Source organism: Gavialis gangeticus, unplaced genomic scaffold (assembly GCF_001723915.1).
Source record: "Gavialis gangeticus isolate Ggan-Ray unplaced genomic scaffold, GavGan_comp1, whole genome shotgun sequence".
Classification (NCBI taxonomy): Eukaryota; Metazoa; Chordata; order Crocodylia; family Gavialidae; genus Gavialis; species Gavialis gangeticus.
The window spans coordinates 6,283,326-6,307,367 of NW_017729004.1; the positions used below are offsets into that span (position 1 = coordinate 6,283,326).

General features: G+C 48.1%; 1 protein-coding gene across 1 annotated transcript; it reads right to left on the reverse strand.

The window, feature by feature from the left end:
* Nucleotides 1-3,874: 3,874 nt before the first annotated feature.
* On the reverse strand, nucleotides 3,875-17,171 carry ACKR2 (atypical chemokine receptor 2). Its single transcript, XM_019508058.1, has 2 exons — nucleotides 17,090-17,171; nucleotides 3,875-6,151 (listed from the first exon to the last, which is right to left on the reverse strand). The coding sequence occupies exon 2, from the start codon at nucleotides 5,476-5,478 to the stop codon at nucleotides 4,378-4,380; it is 1,101 nt and encodes a 366-aa protein (XP_019363603.1). The 5' UTR covers nucleotides 5,479-6,151; nucleotides 17,090-17,171; the 3' UTR covers nucleotides 3,875-4,377.
* Between the last annotated feature and the right edge of the window lie 6,871 nt (nucleotides 17,172-24,042).

Consider the following 24,042-nt stretch of genomic DNA (forward strand, 5'->3'; position numbering starts at 1 on the left):
GGCCAATGTGGTACCTATCTTCAAGAAAGGGAAGAAAGTGGATCCAGCAAACTACAGGCCCATCAGCCTGACCTCTATCCCAGGGAAGATCCTAGAAAAGAAGGATTATCAAAGAGACCATCCTCATCAGACTGGCCAATGGCAAAATCCTGAGGGATAGCCAGCATGGGTTTGTCATGGGCAGGTCTTGCTTGACCAATCTCATTTCCTTTTATGACCAGGTGACCTATCACCTGGACAAGGAAGAAGAGATTGATGTCATATATCTTGACTTCAAAAAAGCCTTCGATCTGATATCCCGTGATCACCTCTTGGCAAGACTGGCCAATTGTGGTCTCAGCTTCTCCACAACCTGCTGGCTGGAGAATTGGCTCTGTGGTCAGACCCAGAGGGTGGTGGTTGATGGAAGTCAATTGTTGTGGTGCCCTGTGACCAGTGGGGTCCCACAAGGCTCTGTTCTTGGGCCTATATTGTTCAACATTTTCATTAATGCTGTAGACATTGGTGTCAGAAGTGGACTGGCCAAGTTTGCCGATGACACCAAACTTTGGGGTAAAGCGTCCACACCTGAGGACAGGAGGGCAATCCAGGTTGACCTCGAGAGGCTCAAGAAATGGGCAGACAAGAACCTGATGGCATTTAACACCAAAAAATGCAAGGTTCTTCACCTTGGGAGGAAAAACCTGCAGCATGCTTATAGGCATTGGCTAGCACTTCACACGAAAGGGATTTGGGGGTCAGGACTGACGACAAGATGAACATGAGCCGACCAGCAACCATGTACACTGACTTGTAGTTTGTCCAGGATAATTATAAATGGCCACAATGGAAAGGTTTGCATAACGAGCTGAACAACTGTGAAGTGCAGTGAATGATCAGTCGGAGCAACCTGACTAGGCCTAAGTGATTTTTTTCCTGTGAAGTTTCTTTCCACCAAAAATAGAGTTCACAAGCCATTCACAAATTCATGTCAAATTAACTGAGAAGCTGAAACAAAACAAAAAAAATTGAAAACATCAAGCTTTTCTTTTTGCCATTTTCTAAAATGAAACAAAATACTTGTATTTTGTACTTCAAGACCACATTTAGTTTAAGAGTGGAGCTACTTTTATTTAAAAGGAAACCAAGTCCCCCAGAAGATAACATCTTATTCAATCCTAAATTATTTCTTAATATAATTTGTGGTTTTTCATTTCATAGAGGGAAAAAAGAGATCAGAGAAATTTGGCATCTCCATAAAATTTATTTTTTTCCTCGGGGTGTTTTTTCCCCTCTGTTTTGGCCACTGGCTCCAAAAGTCAATAATTTGCCCATCTCTACACAGCATCAGTTTGTAATTAACCAGTTTCAAGTCCAGACTGATCCCAGCTGGAGTCAGTGAGAGGTCCAAGTGACCGGCAGCTTTGAAACTCAGGCCAACACTGCAGTAACCCTGAACTTGCAACTCCCACGAAGTGTGAGGTTGATCGGAAATCAGCTAACAATCAGCATTTTTCTGTTTGAAGGTGAGCTTTTACCATAGGCCATGAACTGGCAGCCTTGACTGCTGATTGTGATTTGTACTGTCACGAATGTTTAGCATCCCCGTTACTTTTTAGCTCATAACACCCACTTGTGCTTCCAGGAATGCCTAGAGAAATATTATAGATCACAGTGATTCTGCTGATGTAATGTTTTCTCTTTCTTTCCCATTACTTATTAACCAGAATGCCCTCTAAGCGCTATGTAGCAGACTGCCAGCTCCAGGAGCCTGGGGGCAGTCTGCAGGCTTCAGAGGCTCCAGCCTACAGGCTGCTTGGGAGGACAGAGCCAGCCGAGGGAGATAACTAGTAGTCACAGGGAGTCAAAAAGCCTCTGAGGAAGGAGAAGCCAGGTGAGGCTTCCAAAAGGAGCCATAGGGCTCCTGGGTAAGGAGTAAATCTTAAAGGGACTGGATGGATGGTTGATGCTGAGTGCAGACTAAGTGATATTTAAGGGTTTCCTGTGCACCAAGTGGGCCCAGGAAACAAAGGACTGAGCTGAAGCTGAGGACTGCTGGAACTATCAATAACATGAACCCTTTTGAAGATGCCTTTGTTTCTTGGGAAGTGTAATATTCACTTTGTGACATCTTCAGGATTTGTTCAGTTTCTGATGGCTTATATTAGAAATAACTTCATGCCTTTCAAATGAATGAGGACATAGGAATATTGTCTGGCCATAAGCATTCAATCCCTAGGATTTTGTTCTTAACATTGACACTTCCGAAATAATTCGATTTCTGAAACGTTTATTTACATTTCTGAAATACTACCCAGACAGGTAAGGATGCTAAATTATACCATTTGCATGTTTACAGTGAGCCACATCCCACCACATCCAAGAGTTATCCAAGCAGGAATTAATTATAGGTTAAAAGGGAGAGCACATTCTTAAACACATCCATTTTTCAACACATAAAATATCTGAGTGCCAAAATAACAGTGGCTGCCACCACCCCCCACAGAGGTCCCTTGGCAACAGTCCGGAGTTGTTCTTTCCACCACCATCGTGGTAGAGATCATTCCCCTCTTCCCACTGTTGCCACTGTTCGTTGTCTCGGCTCTGGGCATCCAGGGTGTAGGCAGGTTCATCTCGTGCCTGTGGAGTGTGTGGCTCTCTAGGCACTGCCACGTATCCCAGGTGAAGCAACTGCTGCTCTGGTGCTGGGTGGAGAGCCCCTCACTTGAGCCTGGCCCCTAGTCTACTACTCCACTTGCTGTGGCTTCAGACCCAGTAGCCCTTAAGCCAGCAGTTCAGTGGCTGGGATCCTGACATCTCAGGTCCCACTCAGTGCCACCAGCACCTTTCACCCCAGTATGTGCAGACAGTCACATCTCGCTCTCTCTCTGCACATGATTCAATCCCCATGGGTAACAGCAAAGAGCAACTGAGGCACACACAATGATGACAGACACAGGACATAGCAATCCCACCCTCTCCACAGCTCTTCCTCCCCTTAGATCCAACGGGGAGTGGATCACTGTGACGGCTGCTGTAGGGGGTTGAATGTTGTGGTTGCAGGCTGGGTGCATTGCCAAGGCCAGGGGCGCTTTGCATCCCTCTATCTCCTCACCTGCCTCTGCCCCCGACTGCAAGGGTTCTTTGTGTGCCTCCTTTCCATCCCCTCCTCAGGTCAAAGAGTCTTTGCAAATCCTCCCTCCCTTGTTCCAGAGACTCTCTGGCCTCTGGCCGGAAACTCAGGAGACCTTCCTCTGCCACCAGCCTGCTGCATGGCCACCTGGAAAACGGGGGGAAATGGTACTACCCTGCTTTGGAAATCTCTTCATAAAACTACTTGATATTAACAGGTTAAATACAGAACAACACACATGGGTATTTCCAGCATTAATGCAATTACACTTTTATCCGTTTGCATGCAATGAGCCACTAACAGGATCATATCACTTCTTTATGGAGTCAGAAACAATGGGTAAGCTCAACAATGCTGCCCATCATTTCCTGTTGCTGGGTAGTTTCCCATTCATTGCATGCAAAATCCTTTTATTTTGATATTGCTATGACTTTCTGCAACACCTGAGTGTGTTTGTGTGTATTCTATATATAATTCCAATATGTGTATGTGTATTTATATATAAATACACACATATATGTATGTGTGTATATATATATGTATTCATATATCATTCCTATATGTGTGTATATTTATATATAAATTCCTATGTGTATTTATGTACTATTCCTACGTGTGTGTATGTGTATGTGTTTTGTATATAATCCCTAGGCGTGTGTGTGTGTGTATTTATATATACTTCCTATGTGGATGTGTGTGTATGCATATATAATGCCTATATGTGTGTGTATTCATATATAATGCTGTGTATGTGTGTCTATGGATATGTAATCCTATATATATATGTATGCATTTTATGCATATATATTTTTATATAATCGTATATATGGGTGGGTGCGCGCATGCTGTTGCTCCTGTGATAATACTTACTACCAGATACACATATCCTGGGCTCCCCCTTGGTAATCCCCTTGCATATGTAACATAGTTCACGGTTACAACTGTGGAGTGAGCTCGTGGTTACTGCCCAGGGTTTTGCTCTCAGACATTTTCACATGAATTCAGTCACCCCAATTTCCTTGGGATTCCCCCATTGTAGGGGCAGATTTCAGAAAGAATTGCAACAACAAATTCCCACCCCCATCAGTTCAGAGAAAGGGAATGGTTGTGGTTTGCCCACAGCGACTGAGACAGCTAGTGTCAGGGATGGGATTATTCCTCATTTCCAGCTTGGTGCTCCAACCCCTCTCCCTTACCTTTCCTGACCCCCCAAAAGCAGCAAAATTTGTGGTGTTAAAGCATAAGCAGTGATAACATCTTAATATTTAGGACAGGTTGGTGATGCTTAGCATTTCTATTTGGGCTGTGCGCTTACTAGAAAACTGACTCGTCTCAGAGGGCTGGAAAATGAGGATGCTCTGCTTCCTGAAGACTGCCCCCAATATTTTCTTTAAATACAACCTGAACCGTTTGTTCACAAAGGCATACAGGAGAGGATTGAGGCAGCTGTGAACAAAGGCGAGGCTCTCAGTGACTTGTATAGCGTAGTCCAGGTGCTGGCTGGTTTCGCAGTCCTTAAACACATGAAGGTCTTGCAGAGAGTGAAGAAACAGGGTGATGTTATAAGGGAACCACAGGACAAAGAAAACAGTTACCAGAACAATGACAAGCTGGAGAGCTCTTTTTTTGCTAGGGGACTTATACGTGGTGAGGACACAAGCGATGCGTGTATAAAAGAACACCATGCAGAGGAATGGGACGAGAAAGCCCAGCACGTTCTGCAAAAATCGGAGGGTAATCTTCCAGATGGAGCTGTGCTGGCTGTAGTCATGGTTGCACACCAATTTCCCATCATGGAGCTTCTCCACATGCATTAAGACAGCATCGGGAACAGACAGCAGTATGGAAGCAATCCACACCGCTAAAGGGACAAGGAAACACTTTCCTGATGTCCTGGAGTTTCTACTGGACCACACATGAACGATCTCCAAGTACATATCTAGACTCATGCAGCTCACAAAGAAGATGCCGCTGTAGAAGTTCATGGTGTAGATAGTACTAAGGATCTTACACAACACCGTTCCAAACACCCATTCAGAAGCCGCATGCGTGGCCCAGAAAGGAAGCGTTGCCACAAAGAGAAGGTCCGAAATGGTCAGATTTATCAGGTACACCTCCGTCATCCTCCTCTTCTTAGTGTACTTGAGGAGGATGATAAATAGGAGAAAGTTCCCAACTAATCCAAGCAAACACACCAAACTATAGAGCACTGGCAGGAACACTTTGCTGAACGACACAATGTTTTCTTTTCTGCACACCAAAAATTGACTATAGTCCTCCTCGTCTGCATATTGATACTCGTAGTAGGTCATGTTGAGAGGAATTTCCATGAAAAGTGTCATAGCAGATGTAAAAGCCATTGCCATTCTTGAGATACCCCCAACTCAATGGCCTTGTGTCACATTCAGAAATTAAAAGGGAAGAGGATCATTTGAAGATGAAAAGTAGGCCGCAAAAGTTCTATGGATCCGCAAGCAGAAGCTGAGCTGAATGTGCTAAGTATTATGGAGTCGTCTACCTCTAGCTCAGAGGGTTGAGTCTAATGTTGTTACCCTTGGATAGCTGCCTCAAGGTTTTGGTCCCATCAAAAAAATCCCTGCCACCCAGGCTCGGCAGAAGTGTCGAAGACTCAATGACCCTGGAAGAGGGGCTATCTTCTCATTTCTTCAAGTGCTAACTTCAGGTGGGTTTTGATAGCCCACCTGTGCTTGACCCTCAAACCAGTGTGTCAGACCTCCAAGCCCGCAGTTGCTTACAGCCACTTTCCCAGAGTCCCACCAAGGTTATTGAATCATTGGACCTCTAATTTAATCCTTTGAGGACAACGTGGAAGGAAACAAAGAGCATGGCCTTTCAGCAAAGGACTGTTTTAACCACTGAAATGTTACTCTTTAAAGAACTCAAGAGTGATCGAGTGTCCCATTGGGGTGGGTCAGTGGGTTGAAGCATAAAATCCTGGACTCCGGATCAGCTTCTTGATGCCTTCTCCATGCTGGGTCCACAACCAGATGTCAAGTGCCTTTGTGATCAGGGCAATGTCTGGGAGAAAAGACAGTAAGTTTAGCTTGGGAAAACCACAGCAGGCATTCAACGATGTAGGTTCGGGTTTTGGTTTGCTCTGTTCTGTGGTTCTGGCAAACCCATTGTCAAGCATGTGCAGTTGGGGCCTGGTTTAGAAAGGCCTGGAAGGGGTGAAGTTTTAATTTTGGACCTACTTTTCTGTGCGCGATGCTTGAGTTTTGATGATTGATAGGTGTGTGAGGGGACAACCCTAAGGTAAAAGTGAGAAATGAGACCCATTGAGTGAAAGATTGTAGCAGTTTGAATGAGTGGCAGCAACTGTCACCAAGGAGACTGGAATATTCAGTACGTGACTGGAGGGTGATGAGGTGGGAGTTACCAAGCCCCCATGGATATAAAATCCCATGGCAGAAGGATCTGGGTGTGTGTGTGTCTGTGAGCCTCAGTGGGCACATCTACATGAGACACTTAATGCACAGTAAGCTAATTCTACTGCGCATTAGTACACCACGGCAAAAACCGTGCTAATGCAGAGTAGAATTAATCTACTGTGCATTAAGTGTCACGAAAAGACTATGCACCGTTGCTATAGCACATTAGCACCGGCTACCACGTATTTATGTAATACCTCATATTAGAGGTATTAAACTTAATCTGCAGTAGCAACAGTGCATTAATGCATGTGTAGGTGTGCCCAGTGTGCCTCTGTGTGTGTTTATGCACACACTTGGGTCTGCATAGAGAGGATGCATGAGAGTGGAGGTAGGCCTCAAAGTTGTATGTTCTAGGTGTGTGATGTTATGCTGAGCTGTACAATGTAGTTGCTGCAGGTCGAATGTTTGGTTTCTGTGAGAGTGGCTAGGTCAGTCCAGGGCCAGGCCAGCAGTGCAGTCAGATGCAGGGTCTGGACCGTATTTTCAATCACTGTAGCAGTATCTCCCAGCAGCTGATGACACCAGTCTCACCAGAGTCAGCTAGACAGTTACAATTCAGTGTTAAAGTGATCAGTGAAAAAATGAAGGCATAAAAATAAAGTATAACCCATTCTTCAGTGCACAAAAACCAGTTAGAAAATGGCTGAAACTGGTTTGAAATAAACCTGGTTGAATGTAGTATCAGAGTTAACTGATTTGGGTCAAACCAGTTTATGCAGTGTCTGTCCTAGACCCCTTCCTGGTTTAAGTTAAATCAGAGTGCTTTGCAACCTCGGGCAGGGCTCTGCTCTCTGCTCCAGCCCAGCAGGGCTGGCCCCTCCCCTCTGCTCCCTGGCTGGAGCTCCAGCAGAGACTGCAGGTACAATGGTGTCTGCCTGGTTTTCTCCTGCTTCTCTCTCCCCACACCACTCCCTGCTCAAGCAGGGATCCCCCATTCTCTCTGCCTTGCACAGACACCTCCCAGCATTAGCCAGAAAACCACATTAGCCAGAAAACCAAAACTAAGGTTCATGCTGTAGGAGACGGGGCAAAGGCAGACAGGACAGTATCAGCTTAAAGCTTTTGGAGTTAATCAACAGGTAGTTGGTAATGTCCGTCCATTCCTTCCTTAGAAGTTGTTTAAGAAGAGCTTGAAGGATGTTGTTTTGTTTGATGTGTTGATAACTGCTAACAACTCCCTGTGTAACTCAATGCTCTGTTATCAACAGCAAGGGGGGGATCCCTTCCCTAATCAAAGCACCCTGCCAGGGTCTAGCTATGCCCTCCCTACACTCAGCACTGTAGAAGGGAAGGGAGGGCTCCTCTTGCACCCTCCAGCTTCTAGCCTGAGCCACTGCAGGCGTGTACCTGCATTTCCTCAGTCCAGAAGGGATGTCTGTTCAGCCTAGCCAGGTTAGACTAATTTGCAAAGATTGAATCAATTCAGGCTCAGGCTTTTTGAACGTCTGACCCTAACCCAAATGCCCAGGCAACCTCAGGTCTGGGACTCCGGTTTGCTTGCAGACTGCAGAGAAATTGATGGAGGCAGCTGGACTAGGTCTAAGGAGACCAGAGATGGGATCTGTGATGGCCCCCACATGCCGCCCCCCCTTCACCCTTTCCTGGATGGCTATGATGGGCTTTATGGCTTAGTGCCTGTGGGAGCTGACAGTGGAGGAGGCTCCCTCAGAGTGTGTGGGGACAGCTGCAGCAGCAGGTCAATGTGGTTGGGTGGGAGGGGACAGACCAAAGATGAACTACAGTGTCCAGCCAAAAAAAAAAGGGAGGGACCAGACGCAGCTGACTAAGACCATGATGGAGGCATGGGATGCTTTGACTAGACAGCCTGTATCCAGCATGTGGCTCTCCACCCTTGATCCCCTGAAGGCAGTAGTCTGAGCTCATTTTCCTGGAGCTGGGGAAATAAATAACTATTTCCTTTAAATCACAGCCATCAACTTCAGCTCAGTGGATGGTGACCTCAGCATCCCCAACCAGATCCCCACCCCTTCCACAGATCCCATGACAGCTGGGTGAGGCCTGAGGAGACAACGCACCCCAGCCCTCACCACTAGCAACAGGAAGGATGAGCCCCTGGGGAGTGGTCCAGGGAGGGCAGCTATCTTGGGCATGTGCCCTCAAGAGTCTTCCACAGGGCTTTCCACAGTTGGTGGCCAAGGCTACCCAGGGCCAGAATGGCACCTCTTCCCTCCCAGCAGCCTTCCTGCATCACTTCTTCATTGTCCTGTACTTCGGCACAGGCCACCACGGACATGTTGGCCATGTACCGTAATGTAGCAAGGTCATGCTCCCTGGTAGCTACCGCATCCCTGCACTCAGTGGAGAGATCCCCTGCCGGACCCATCGTGGGGTCACCCACAGCTGTGGTTCACTTGGCCTCACAGCCAGATCCATCTGCTGTGTCTGAGAGCAAGTCCCCAGTCTCTACCCTCCATACGGAGCCTGCACACTCACCCCAGAGGGTCCCCAGCCCACTCAGCTGTATCTGCAACACAGCTACACCACCACGGCCAGAGGGAAGGATGCTCATGGAGCTGTGCTGCCTCCCTAACCCTAACCCATGCACCCCTTCAGGGGAAGATACCCTCCTCACCTAACAGTCCTGCATACCTGACAGTCCTGATCATGCCTGTCATTGCCAGCTCAGCATCCCCCATCTGTTCAGAGAGCAAGCCCACACCTAGGAGGATGGCAGAGTCCTTCCCTACAGAAGCAGCCATGGGTAGCTGTTCTGCCACCAGTAGGACCTGCGGACATGAGCTGGCATAATCTAGAAATAGATGTTGCCAAATGAAGCACATCAGCCACGCTGGGATGCATCCCCCCACATGATCTGGAACCATGTATTGCCTGTTGTCCTGCCCATTGAGCTTGTGAAATAAAGGACAATGTGTTCCCCACTTCCAGAGATGCTTCCCTGGCAATGCCTGGGGCACCTGAAGATGGTCAGGGGTGTGAGTCTGGAAATGGGGAAAGCCAGAATGTTTCGGTACAGTCCTTGCACTGGGACTGACAGTCAGCGGACTGGTGGACCACACCAGAGTGTCCCAGCTTTTCCTGCTTACAGAGATGTGTCCCTGGCAGTCTCTAAAGCATGCCTCTGGAAGTGGAGCAAGTCGGGGTTCTCTGCTGACAGAGATGTGCCCCTGGCAATCTTTGGGGTGAGTCTGTGGAAGTGGAGCACCCTGGCAGTCCTCCATGCCCAGAGATGGGCCTTGGGAATTGCCGAGGGCATGTCCCTCAGCAATTCATCTCTGAGGCACTGCCTGGGCTTCAGGGGCCTGATCCTGCACAGGAGTTCCCGCGGTGTGCAGGACCAGGCCCTTCAAGTGCCAGGAGCCCATCCCCACAGCAGAGGGAGAATTTGGGAAACTCCAGCTGCCAGTCTCCTGCCATGAAGCAAATAGACATCTGCTGCAAGAAAGCAGCACAATACTGCCTTTTGTCATAGCCAGGTAGGGGCATGACCAAAGGGTTGGATGTCTATCTACTGTTGCGTTGTGCTGCTATAAATATGTTTATGGCACCACAAAGGTGATGAAAGGTGATATCTGTTTCCACCCTCACACCTTGCCTGGGATTTGATTTTACTGGAAATGTCAAATCAGCAATGCAGGCTGAACCAGAGCCTGTCTGTACCTCCTCCCTCCTTCCCTTCTTTCTGTCCTCTAACCTACAGAGACACCCTTCCATGCACAGCCTTCAGCTAACTTTATCCATCCCTATTAGCGGAAGCTGCCTCAGTTTTTAGTGCAATCCTTACTGCAAACCCCTTACCAAGGCCAAGGTGACTGAAAAGCAGAGCCCTCCACTAATATTATGTAGTGTTACATCTACTTGTACTAGAGCTCAGAAGAGGAGAGGCTCCCAAATAGTAAGTATGCTGCCACGTGAAGGCTGCTTGTGAAGGGGCATCTTGTGCTTGCTGCTTCTTCCAGGAATAAATATGCAGAGGGACTGCATCCTCCTAAGTCGCTCCCTTCCCCAGGTATGGGCAAGGTGAGGAATGGTCTGTATAGCTACACATGTGCTACCTCATTGGTGTGTCCACAGATGGACACCCCCAGCTTGTCCCACCTACCTGATCCAGTTTGCAAGCACAAAACCCAGAAATGAGGTAGGGCAACTGCCCACAGAGCTGAATATAAGCACATGGAAAATAGAGGGCTCAGAAACAGGCAGTGACCTTCTAACCTTCCTCCTCAGTCCCCAGCTTGGCTTCACCCCTGCATTTCAGGAGGGTGGTAAAGCACCAGAATGGGCTACCTAGAGAGGTGGTGGAATCGCCAGCCTTGGAGGTTTTTAAGGCCCAGCTCAAGAAAGCCTTGCTTGGGATGATCTAGTTGGGGCTGGCCTTGCTTTGAGCAGGAGGTTGGACTAGATGTGACCTCCTGCGATCCCTTCCAGCCCTCATTTTCTATGATTTCCAGGTTTAGAAGGTGTGAAAGGGCTAAGATGGGCAGGGTATGTTCAGGGTATGTTCTGCAAGTAGGATGGGCAGCATCTGTGTGTGGCACACAGCAGACTGGAGAGGGGACAGGCAGCACAGTAGCAGATGGGGCAGGAAGCAGTAATAAGAGCAGCAGATCAGGCAGGGGAAGGTTATTAAAGTGGATTTTGGCCAGGGTGTGAGGCTAATGTATGGCATGCCTGCCAGAAAGGTTGGTCCCCAGTGGTGCAGACATGTCCTGTGTGGGCAAGTGAGGGTGACAGGGAAGATGAGATGGTCCCAACATAAAGCCAATTGAAGTCTTATTAACAGCCCAACAGGGTGCATGGTTCTGAGCCAGGATCGAAACTCGCCCTGCTTGGGATTCAATGCCACTGGCAACAATAAAACCATAAGACAACCTAAAACTCGGATGATTGTTGGATTGGGCCCGGAGCAAACTGCGCCGCTGTCAAGAACTACTCACATGCCTGCAGCTATCCTTCTCTCACTGCAGGCCAACTCTCGAGTCCTTCCACATATCCAGTCTGCATCATGCCTATTCCCTGAAGCAGCCCCCAGGTGTCAGTGAGCCCAGCAACTGAGTTTTGCAAGGTTGTGGTTGGGGTTTTGAGTTTTGCAAGTAAATACCGTTGGGGTTCTGCGACGGGTAGTTCCAAGAAAAAGAAGAAAAGAAAGAAAATAATTTTTCTTGCCAAGCTAAAAAAATCGCCTGTTTCGGAGCTGCTCCTGCTGATTCATAAAGGAAATGGTTTGTTTTCTTTTCAAGAAAATATTTTTATACTTTTGAATGAAGCCAAGGGCAGTTTCCAAACCAAAGAGCCTTTGGGAGGGGAGAAATGGAACATGCCATTCCAGGAGCACGAGTGCACAAACCATCTGATGTAAAACACATGTAAAACATGACTCCCTTCTCCCTAGCAAGTGCCCCCACCCTGGGTACAGAGCAAGGTTCCCTTCTACTTTCTCTCTTTCTGCACCTGTGTATCTTGCACTTGTGTTTTCCCCAGGATCCAGCATCAAGAGGAGAGGTAGAGGGTGCTCCCACCCTGCCTCTAGCCTGGTGCTGAGGGTACCCTGGGAAGCAGGGCATCTGGATTGGAATTGCCTTAGAAACCATGTTTTCCACTTCCCAGCTCAGACTACTGGGCAAAAGATGACTGGCAGCACTGCCACGAGCAGCTTATATCCTGGAGAGCCATGAGTCAGACACACTGTGCTGAGCTGTAAGCATGTGAACTTTTTTAGGGCACCGCTGTGTTGGGACCCGCCTGACCTTCGTCTCACCTCCTCACTTGCTTATGTGACGGATTAGCTGGTAGTGATTTAGCCCAGGGGTTTTGAAGGGGTAAAAGATGGCTGAAGGGCTTGGGGTTCCCTTTCCTCACCCATCAGGCCCCAGAGACTCACCCTCCATGTCCCCTGATTGCTCCCTTGGGTCACCTGGAGGGGGATAAAAGGGGCAGTGTGGGCTGACTCAGAGGAGACCAGCGAGGGGCCACAAGGAAGGAGCCTCACAGAGCTGGCAAGAGCTGAGCCAGCGGGGCAGGAGCAGTGCGCCAGAAGAGCCTGAAGGAGCAGGACCTGCAGGCAGCAGTGGGACCCTCAGCAGTGCAGCGTGCGGCTGGCAGGAGAGGCTCCTGCTGGGCTCCAGGATCCCCTATGAGAGGCTCCCCAGCTCCAGCAAAGACCTGAGGGATTCCCAGCTCTGCTTCCTGCTCCTCCAGCATGAGGCCAGGCAGCTCGACATGAGGCCGGGGGTCTGGGAAGGTCAAGACCCCTAGCAGTCCCACAGCTGGTGACCATGTGGTAGAGTTTCTGCCCCCATGTGGGAGATCTGAGTTCAAGTCCTAGCTGGGATGCCTTTGGGTGAGTGAAGTGACAGGGAGAAATTCTTGTTGCAGTGGCGAGTGGTCACTGTGTTTTCCCCCCTCTCCAGGTACCTAAGCCTATACTCCTTGTTATTTGACGTTTTGTATTTTGTACCTTTTATATTTCGTCCACCAGCATTGTTTGCTATGCTGTCTGTGTTTTATATTTTGTTAACCCTGTCTTTTGTCAACTGGATGAATATGTCTATGATTGTAAGTGTCTAACCTTTGTTGAATCCTGCCCCTCGGGGCGTCCCCTATACCCCCTGGTTCATACTGCTTATGTTCCCAATACTGTTCTCTCATTAAAAGGTATATGGTTAAGTCTCCATTGGTGGTCTGGATCTGTTCTATAGGGGAGGAGAGTCTCTACACCTCCCACAGCACTTGTGCACCTGCTCTGATCCCTTTAATTGGAGAGGGGGTACCTCTTGGAGTACTGCCCAGGTTACACTTGCCATACCTTGATGTTTTGGTTTTCTTGGGGAAGTTAGATGATCCCTTGGGCAAGAGTCCATCTGGCTGGGCCACTGGTTCTTCTGCAGAGCTCTACTTCCCCTACACCTGGTCCTTTGCTCTTTGGTCTGTGGTGAAAGATTCTCCCCCATGAATGCTGCATGCCCACAGAGGCTGGGGGCACACAGCAAGCTCCTGCAAGCGGGAGCGTAGCAGAGGAAAGTGGGGAGCTCCTGACGGCAGGGAGGGAGGAAGAAAGGGTGGTGAGCACTGGCCATTGGTCGGTGACCACCCGTAGAGACTGCCGGCAGCGGCAGCAGCAGCCAATAGAGATCATGGACCGCCCACAGGTGCCGCCAGTGGTGTTGGTGGCAAGGGAGGGCAATGGCAAGTGGTGACCACCTGAAGAGGACGCACTGCCATGCTCAGGAGGTGCATATGCACCCACACGCACCCCCTACGTGTCACCAATGGTCCTACATTAGGGTTCCTGTCTGGGGCCTCCCTCTCTGGGTTCCCTCCATATTCCTTATGTCTTTGGTCAACTCCTCTGGTCTCTTCCCTCATGAAATCAATATTCAGGTGTTAAGTTGATTCGTTATTCATACACATAACATTAGGCACACTCACTCACAGAGTCCCCAAATTACTTCACTCCTTTTTCTTTAATTCATTTTATAAATTCATTCCATTAGTCCATCAGTTAATTCATTTATGGATTTCCCATTTGCCTCCCCAAATTGATTCAAAACCTATAATTAGTTTACTTTGTGCTTCCTAATCATTCCTATAAATTCATTCATAAATTAATTTCCTTCCTATTTCTTGGTCATTTCTATAAATTCATTCACAGTCCATAAATTCATGTCCTTCTCATTTCTTACCTAATCCTGGCAATTTTTTTGGAATATCTCTCAGATTCATTCATGTCTGGCCTCCTGACAGCTTGCCAGAATCTGCTCACAATGCCCCGCATTGCTGCGCCTTCCCCGGGTGCCTCGGGTATGGATGCCACCTCTGCCCATGCCCAGAATTGGCAGACTGGCCCCTTCCTCACCCAGCTGCCCGCTGCACTTATCTCTCTCTGTCAGTTAGATCTTCACTTAAGGCTCATCCCAGCTTCTGTGGGATTCATTGGTTTGGCCACCTGGTCCCACCACTCCACGCGGATTGTATAGCTCTCTGCCTGTGGTGTACTCTCCCCTCTCCAGGGGATGACAAATGCCAGCCCATCTTCTGGCTCTCTCTTAAACTGCCCTGCTGGTCCACTGGGTCAATAAGGATGGGCTCCTCTGGGTACATGACCCTGTGCCCTAGGAGGCCTGCCCCATCCCCAAGTTGTCCCTAGACCTTTTTCCTGATGCACCTACGGCCACGTGGTCCCCTCCAGGCATGCTCAAGTGAGTTCTCTCCCAGCTGGGACAGTTTGTCGGGTTCATAGCAGGGGCTTTATCCCAGTTCCTGCTTCACTAGTGTTGCCCATTGGTTTGCCATAAAATACTTCTGTGCTCAGCACCTAGGTCTAGTGCAGGCAAAGTCCAGCCTGCAGGCCAGATAGGGCCCGTGGTGCACTCTATTTCCCAGCAGCACCTGCCTGTGTTGCTGCAGCCAGTGACCATGGAGACCCCAGGAGCACCGGGGCCATGACAGCCCGGGGCCAGGGTCTCCACGGAGACTGGCCCCCGCAGCACTGGCAGGGCACCCAGCTGGGCAAGGAGCTGCTCTGGGGCTGGGATCTTGCAGCAGTGACGGCGGTGCAACGCAGCTGCGATCTGCTGCCTGCATGCCCCAGTTTTGGCCTTGACTTCCCTAGGGGTATTGGTGATTGAAAAACTGCTCGTGGATGTAAGGCTTGCTTTGACTAGGAGTCGGGGGAGAAGGTTCCGGACTTCGTGAGCTCTTGACTCCAATGATATCATGACCTATTTCACTGAGTGGAGGAAGCTCAGTAGAGATCCTAGCAGTGGTGCAAATTGTAACTATAGTGAGCTGCTCACCTGCTTGTAAGGTTGATTGATGCATGACTGGCAGTGCTCCTCGCCAATTAATTGCACATGCAAGTGATTGGCAGGCATGGTAGGACCGCTAAGAAGGAAAGAAATTGCACCTGTGGGTCTGTGTGTGGTGTGTGAGTGTGGGCATCACTCAGTGTGTGTTCATGGGGTATAACTGTGGAGTGCTTCTGTGGATGCAGGGGTCTGAGGTATGATGAAAGATTGTCTGCCTGCAGGAGGTCATCAAAAGTTGGGGCGTGAGTCTGCCTGGCTGGTTGTTGCCCTGATGAAGACTATGAGGAGGAATTGGGTCTTAGCCCAGGGAAAATTAGCTTGGGAATTGGGTCTTAGCCCAGGAGACCAACCTGCAAGATCACCGGAAGGATGGCGAAGTATTACCCCAACCTCATTTGTGGAGAGCCAAGTTCCCTAAAGGGGTACGCGTTAGGGTTAGGGAGAAGGAGGGAGCGAGGGCAGCTCCAGTCCATGGACGGACTGCATCAGATCAGGGAGCAAGTGCGTGAGCACAGGTCAGAGCCATCCCGCCCTCTGTGTGTTTGTGTGACTCAAACTGCCTGTAGTGTTGTGTCCATAGACACCACGTATTTATGTTAATAACCTCTTAACCTGTCAAGTTCACATGCTCGTTTTTGCCATTTCCATTACAATATATTCTTGTTATCTAACTTTACTTAAGTCTCCGGTGTGTGTGTATATGCAGTTTCAAGTGCTTAGGGGAGTCAGGCTGTAGACTAATAGTAGGCATTATAGCTCCACAAGTCCCCCATTCTCTGGCTGGGATTCTTAGATTGGCTTATTAAATCAAGAGACTCTTGACCCTCTTCAGCAACAAACTGTGCCAGGCTTCTCACCCTGGCCCAAACTGTGCCAGGTGCCATCCTGGCCCAAATCTGCCAGCAAAAGTGCCAGGCTCTAACCTTGGTCAGCATGCTCCAGGGATTAATACCCCTATGGTATCATCCCACTCAAAACCAAGGAAAAGAAGAGGCAGGGAATAGGGGTCTCAAACCCTGACACTGACTTTCTTTCTCTGTACCTGAGGCTTTCCCATCACGTAGCTTCAGCTTGCTTCTCCAGTGAAGGGGAGGGACCAGTTTCTCCAGCTCCCAGTTCAGCTTTTCAGCTCTCAGTGGTCCCAGGGGAAAGACGCTCAGCCTCAACTGAGTTGCTCCTATATAACTGGTGTGGCATCGCACAAGCTTTTCCAACCATGGCTTTAAAGGTTTTCAGTCTTTCTTCTTAGCCAATTCATTTTAAAAAAGAACAATGCCCAATTCAGTGAATTAGGTGGGGGGTCTGATCTCCCCTTGCTTGTGATGAGAAGCCAGGTTTCCTGCTTACAGTAAAGAGCAGGGGGTTAGGGTGATTTCTAAACCTAAGGGCTGATTTGCCTCAGGTATCTGCGTACTTGCAGTTTCTCTTGAAATCACCAAGCCAGAGGAGAGAGGTCACAGATACACAGCAAGTATATAGAACAGGAATATATATACAGCAAAGCAGATACAAACCAAGAAAAGAAATAGACAATCATAGTTAAACTAAAACCATATTTTACAGCAACATAGTTTGCTGTACAAATAGCACACTTTGCAATACAAAATGCTTATGCATTTTGTGTATGTGTTACACCAGTGAACCATCTATTACAAAAAAAAAAGGAAGAGAAACCCCTTGAAACCCTTATGCAAATCTTTTTTGAGAAGCTCAACTCTGAAATAAAATGAACTCACCCGCAGGTCTGCTGTCGTCTGAGCATCTGCCTAGGATACAGCTGCTGCTTAAACAGTTTTGTGGCTTTGCCTTCTAGTTCAACAGGGGAAGGAAGCAATACCAGATTTGTCTTCTAAATAGGCGTGGGATAGGATGGGTTGTACTTATTTTACTTTTATAAGCAAAGCAAAATGAAACTCAATGGGCGTGTCTACATGTGTATTTACAGGAGCTTAAATTTACTGCACAGTAAGTAGGAATAGGCTGGCGTCTACATGTGCAGGCATTAAAGCACATTCACGCTGTGTGTAGTCTGACTTGGAACTAAAGTTAGTCCCAAGTCAGTCCACGCACATAGTGTTACTGCGCAGTACGGCATCTACACATGCCTTAAAGCGCAGTAAGTAATCGGGCTTAAATTTGATACCTGCATCATGCCGGTATCAAAACTACACTCAGGTCAGCATAAGTGGCCTTATTCACTGTGCCGCATGGGCATGCATGTGTAGATGGGTGCCTATACTGTGCAGTAATTTTGGTTACTGCACAGTAAATGAGCATGGGTAGACACACCCAGCACTTAACGCCAAGGCTAGCCAGGGCCCTTCTGATCACATGTTCTGGCTCAGAGCACAGCATGGATCCTTCCCCAAGAATTTCTGGATAAACTCATAAGCTTTATTATGTGTCTTTGAAAAGGAAACTATTAGTGTTTCCAGTTGTTTGTTCCAATAATTAATCACACTTGTGGTTAAACTTCTGCATTATTTTCCTACTCTGAACTGATCTAGCTTCAGCTTTCAGCCTTTGAGTCTTAATTTTCCTTTTCTTCCTCTTGATTATAGCGTTATATACCATTGGAAATCTCCTCCCCAGGTACTTCTAGACCATAATCAAGCAACCACTTGACCTTGTTTTGCAGAAACTAAATACATTTGAGCTTCTCTAGTCATTCCCAAATCAGGATGGTTTTCCAGACCCCAAATCCTTCTTGTAAATCTTTTCTGATGTCTTTCCAAAATTTCAGCATCTGTATGGACACTGGCACTGGACTTTCCACTCCACCCATCATCTCATTATAGATGTTATCATCTATAGAAGTAATGCCTCCTCCCTGCTTCTAGTTGGAATTCTTCTGCTAATAAAACCAGGGATTGCATTCACCCTCTCCATTATGGTATTAGACTGCAAGTTCAAACTCACTTGGTTGTCTATCATGGCACTTACATCCTTTGCAGATATACTGCTTGCCATTATATTGGCCCCTATCTTAGAACATGACTTATGTTCTTCATCCTTAAAATGCGTAACACAGCTCTGGGCTGTATTAAAAATAAGTTTCTCAAATAAGCACATCTTGCTGAGCAATTCAAGCTGGTCTAGACAAATATGTCTTCATCATTACTTTCTCACTGTTGACATTATACTTCCTTCATTGAGAATGTTATTACACAGCATTAGGCAGATCCCGACAGAACCCCAGTATCATCGAATCATAGAAAATGAAGGTGTGAAGGGACCTCAGGAGGTCACATCTAGTCCAACCCCCTGCACAAAGCAGGACCAGCCCCAACTACATCACCCCAGCCAAGGCTTTGTCTACCCGAGTCTTAAAAACCTCCAAGGATGGCGACTCCATCACCTCTCTGGGTAACCTGTTCCAGTGCTTTACTATCTTCCTAATATCTAACCTCAACTTCCCTTGCTGCAACTTGAGCCCATTGCTCCTTGTTCTGTCATCTTCCCCCACTGAGAGCAGCCCAGCTCCATCATTTTTTCAACCTCCCTTCATGTAGTTGAAGGCTGCTATTAAATCTCCCCTCTGTCTTCTTTTCTCCAGACTAAATAAGCCCAGTTCCCTCAGCCTCTCCTCACAAGTCATGTCCCCCAGCCCTCACCATTTTTGCTGTCCTCCACTAGAGTCTCTCCAATTTTTTCACATCCTTTCTGTAGTGGGGGGCCCAAAACTGAACACAGTACTTCAGATATGGCCTCACCAGTGCTGAATAGAGGGGAATTATCACTTCTTCCCTTGACCTGCTGGCAACACACCTACCAGTACAGCCCAGGATGCCATTACCCTTCTTGGCAACAAGGGCACACTGTTGGCTCATATTCAGCTTATTGTCCACTGTCACCCCCAGGTCCTTTTCTGCAGAGCTGCTGCCCAGGCTGTCAGCCCCCAGCCTGCACCGGTGCATGGGGTTTTTCTGTCCTAAGAGCAAGACTTGGCACTAGTCCTTGTTGAACCTCATGAGATTCCTTTTGGCCCAATCCTCCAATATGTCAAGGTCAATCTGAATCCTAGCCCTACCCTCCAGAGTATCTACTACTCCCCACAGCTTGGTGTCATCTGCAAACTTGCTGAGGGTGCACTCTATGTCATCTTCCAGGTCATTCAAACCCGGCCCCAGGACTGACCCCTGGGGCACTTCATACCAGCTACCAACTAGACATCGAGCCATTGATTATTACCTTCTGAGCCCGATACTCCAGTCAGTTTTCTATCCACCTTACAGTCTATTAATCCAGCCCACACTTCCTTAGCTTGCCTGCAAGAATGTTGTGGGCGACCATATCAAAAGCCTCACTAAACTCAAGGTATACCATATCCACTGGTCTCCTCACATCCACAGAGCCAGTCACTTCATCATAGAAGGCAATCAGGTTGGTCAGGCATGACTTGCCCCTGGTGAATCCATGCTGACTGTTCCTAATCACCACCTTCTCCTCCAAGTGCTTAGAAATGGATTCCTTGAGGATCTGCTCCATGGTTTTTCCAGGGACTGAGGTGAGGCTGACAGGTCTGTAGTTCCCTGTATCCTTCCTCCTTCCCTTTCTTAAATATGGGCACTACGTTTGCCCCTTTCCAATCATCTGGGACAGGGGTGGTAAATTATTTCAGATGGAGGGCTGCTTACCGAGTTTTGGCGAGCTGTTGAGGGCTGCTGGGGTAGCCCCGCCCCTTGACAGATGCCCTGCCCCCTGATAACCATCTTGTGATTGGAAGTCCCACCCCCCTAACCCTGACCTTTGCCACCAGAAGTCCCTCGCCTTGCTCCCAGAAGTACTCCTTTCAGCAAGGGGTTTTGCCATCTCAGAACCAGAAAAATACCAAATTATATTCTAAAAAGTGAACATCTGCAATATTCATTGATTTTATTTCAAAAACTTTTTTTGTCCTGATTTACATATGGTTGTGTAGTGTACATAGAGGTAATTGCACAATAACTTAAAATGGAGTCTTACTCTTGTATATTGCGGGTGAATCAGGGGGTGTATAGGTTTGTGGGGGGCTGTGGGTATGTGGGTATGTCGGGTGTGGGAGAGGGTGTGTCTGTAGGGAATGGATAGGTGTGGGAGGTGTGGGGTGAAGGAGCATGTGGGTGTCTATGTGGATATGTGGGGTGTGGGTAGCTATGGAGTTTGTGGGGAAAAGTGCGTGTGGGGGAGGGTGGCTGGGTATGTGAGGGGGTGTGGGTGTGGGAGTCTGCTTATATGATAGTGCAAGGGGGGGTGTGGGTGCATGTGTATGGTGAAGTGTGCATGTGGGACTCACCCTGCAATCACACACACACACACACAGCCCTCCTGCTCCTGGCTGCGGGGTACCAGTGTGAGCCCCGTGCTCCCATGGTCTGACGATGCAGCCAGGAGCCATGTGGTGCTGAAGCAGTGCAAAGGCAGACAAACAGGGAGATGGCTGAGGGTGGGGCAGGGCTGGGCTGCTGGGTCCTCCTGCCCCTGGCTCCTGTCATCTTTGACAGGTAGCTGGGGGAGATAAATATTTTCTGAATTTGGGGGGCCCCATGGGCTGGATAGAATGGCCTGGTGGGCCAAATCCAGCCTTTGGGCCTTATTTTGCCTGCCCCTGATCTGGGACGTCTCCTAATTGCCATGAGTTTTCAAAGATGATGGCCTGTGGCTCTGTAATCTCATCAGCCAACTCTTTTAGCATCCTCGGGTGCGTCCCATCTGGCCCCATTGACCTGTGCACATCCATCTTTTCTAAATAGTCCTTAACATGTTCTTTCACCACTGAGGCTACTCTCCTCCTCCCCAAACCGTGCTGCCCAGTGCAGTAGTCTGGGAGCTGACCTTGCCTGTGAAGACTGAGGCAAAAAAGGCATTGAGCACTTCAGCCTTTTCTATATCCTCTGTCACAAGGGTGCCTACCCCATTCAGCAAGGGACCCCCACTTTCCCTGATCCTCCTCCTGCTACCGACACACTTGTAGAAACCTTTCTTGTTCCCCTTCACAACCCTTGCTAGCTGCAACTCCAATTGCGCTTTGGCCTTCCTGACTTCATCCCTGCATGCCTGAGCAATGTTCTTATACTTCTCCCTAGTTATTTGTTCAAGTTTGCACTTGATTCCTTTTTGTGATTTATTTACTGAAGAGTTTCCTGCTAAGCCAAGCTGGTTTTCTGCCAGGCTTGCTAATTTTCCTGCACATCGGGATGGTTTGTTCCTGCACTCTCAGTAAGGCTTCTCTGAAGCACAGCCAGCTTTCCTGGACTCTTCTCCCCTTCAGACTGGCTTCCCACAGGAACCTGCCCTTGAGTTCCCTGAGAGAATCCGAGTCTGCTTTTCTGAAGTCCAGGGTCTATTTCATTATAACACTCATTTTAAATTGATACCTGATTTCACTTAGAGCTCAGTGAGTTTCGTTATAACACTCATGGTTGCCATCTTGGGTCATTAAAAACATTTGTGGTCACCATCGTGGATCGTCAGATACTTTTTGGTTTCACTTAATGCTCATTTCGCTTAACGCTCGTTTTTTTAGGAACCAATAAAAAGCACTAAGCAGGGGTTACCTCTGTGTGTGTGTGTGTGTGTGTGTGTGTGTGTGTATTTAGTTATTAACCAATGTTATTGTATTATCCTTTATGCTAACTTTTATAGTTAAACTGGTAGTAACTGGGTATATTTCCCTTCTCTACTTCTCCTTCCCCACTTGCTCTGCAGCAATGCTTCTTTTACCTAAGCTAAAGATCCCTGTGAAGCCCAAAAAAATACTGTGGGGTCCGCTCATCAAGAGGCTAAAGATTGGGACGTGCTGAGTTGGAAATACATAAGGGGATCAGCTTGTACAGGCTGATTGACCCAGTTTGGCTCAGTTTATTGTTGCTCCGATGAACTGATTCTTGGCATATGAGGTATCAGCCTGTGCATGCTGATCAACCCGGCCGGGTCAGGTGTGTCACGTTAATCTGTGTGTGTTTGTGTGTGTGTGACTGAATTGGTGACTGGAGGAACCCAGCCCCATTGAAACTGAGTCCTGCAAGGTAGCTCCATTGGGGGTGAGGACTTGCAGAAGGGAGATATACAGCTCCATATAGAAACACAAGTAACACAAGCAGCACATTGATAGAATTACCAAGACCCTAGAACCATATCCCTAATAAATGATCACACCCCAAAGTAATGGGCAAATCTGGTAACAGTTCAAGGCATCAGAATAGGATTTCTTGAAGCCTGGCTTTCATATGGGGGTCCTTTCAGTGCGTCGGCTATTGTCCACATGGCATCTGGCGGTGGCTGGCCTGGGTCATTCCATATGTCCCCCTTCCAGTGATCCCAGGTCCCTTCTTTTAATTTTGCCAGAGCCACTTTTTCCATTTCTGTCCCCACACTCTGGGTGTTATGTTAATATTTGGAATGTGTTGCCGTCTTTCAAGATTTACACTGGGTGGGGGAGGTCCGCATTTTGGCTTAGTGCAAAGTTTCAACCACTGCTTCTCATCTTTTGTCCTGTTCCCGCCCTTGTAATGTATCGTGTGTCTGCACAGCTTGCTGCCCTACCAGCAGGCCTTGAGATCCCCCAGTGCTCCGCTGCCTATGTTATTTCTTCTGGCTCCTTTTCTTTTTTCTCTCACCTACTCTGCTAACTTTGTACAATGCTGCTTCACCCATTGGGGAGCCATCCCTGTTCCCTGCAGCATCCTATGGTTTGTACTTTTACTAATTTTTAAAGCTGCTACTTCTGTCTCAGTTTCTCCTTTCTCTTCTTTTAACCTCATATGGACTGCCTTTCTCCATTTACTGCGTGTCCATATGATGCCCAGCCTATCCAAGGGAATTATAAGGGAGGGGAAGAGGAGGGAATCCCCTAGCTCGTAATTCTCTGCCAGCCCACATTGCGACCCTAGGCAAGGGCAGTCCGCCACTTACCAAATCAGGCGTCAGGGTCACCCTTGTCATCTGGGGTTATCAGAGCTGTTGTTGCTGTTGTCCTCGTCGGGTGTTAGTGATGTGCTGTCAGTGATGCAATCTCAGGAACTGCAGTGCCAACAAACTCGAAACCCAGAGATCCCAACACTAATCTTGTCTTAAAAAATGACTGTGGGCTTGGTTCAGTGGCAAAGATTTGGCCAGGTTTATTGTCTCCAAGCACAGCCCTAACATGTTGTGGACTAACAAGTACATCAGATGAGGAGCTAAGACATTTCTACCTATGACAAGGTAGTTGGCACAACACCATGCAGGCTCCCCAAAGCCACAGCAGTTTTCCTGCTTTCTATTTCTCCTTTTATACACAGATCAAAACAAATGACGTATTGCATCCCACCTGTATCTTGAACCTCTCAAACCATCCTGCACGGTGGGCTTGAGTCACATTCAGACCTAGGTGTTCCCGTTCCAGCCTTGTCATCCTGATACTGGGGTATCCTGTATCATGAACCATCATCTCTCTCTCCCATCTCTTGGACATCTGGCCCGCATGCCAAGTTTTCTCCATATGAGGAGTTCATGCATTGGTCAGGTTTGCTGGTGAGGCCTCACCTGGCCAATGCTTTAGCAAAGCCTTTGTGTGAACAACATATATTGATCAATGCTCCAGTGAGCTCTACACTGGATACTTCTCCCTTCTCTCTCCCCTGCAGTTGTGGATGAAGCCCTGAATGGAGATTTTAGAGACATGGGTTTGGGTCTGAACACAGCCACTGGCTTTTTATGGGATCTTGGT

Coding starts and splice junctions, on each gene's coding strand:
- ACKR2 (XM_019508058.1), bottom strand. CDS start 5,478: ATGGCAATGGCTTTTACATCTGCTATGACACTTTTCATGGAAATTCCT.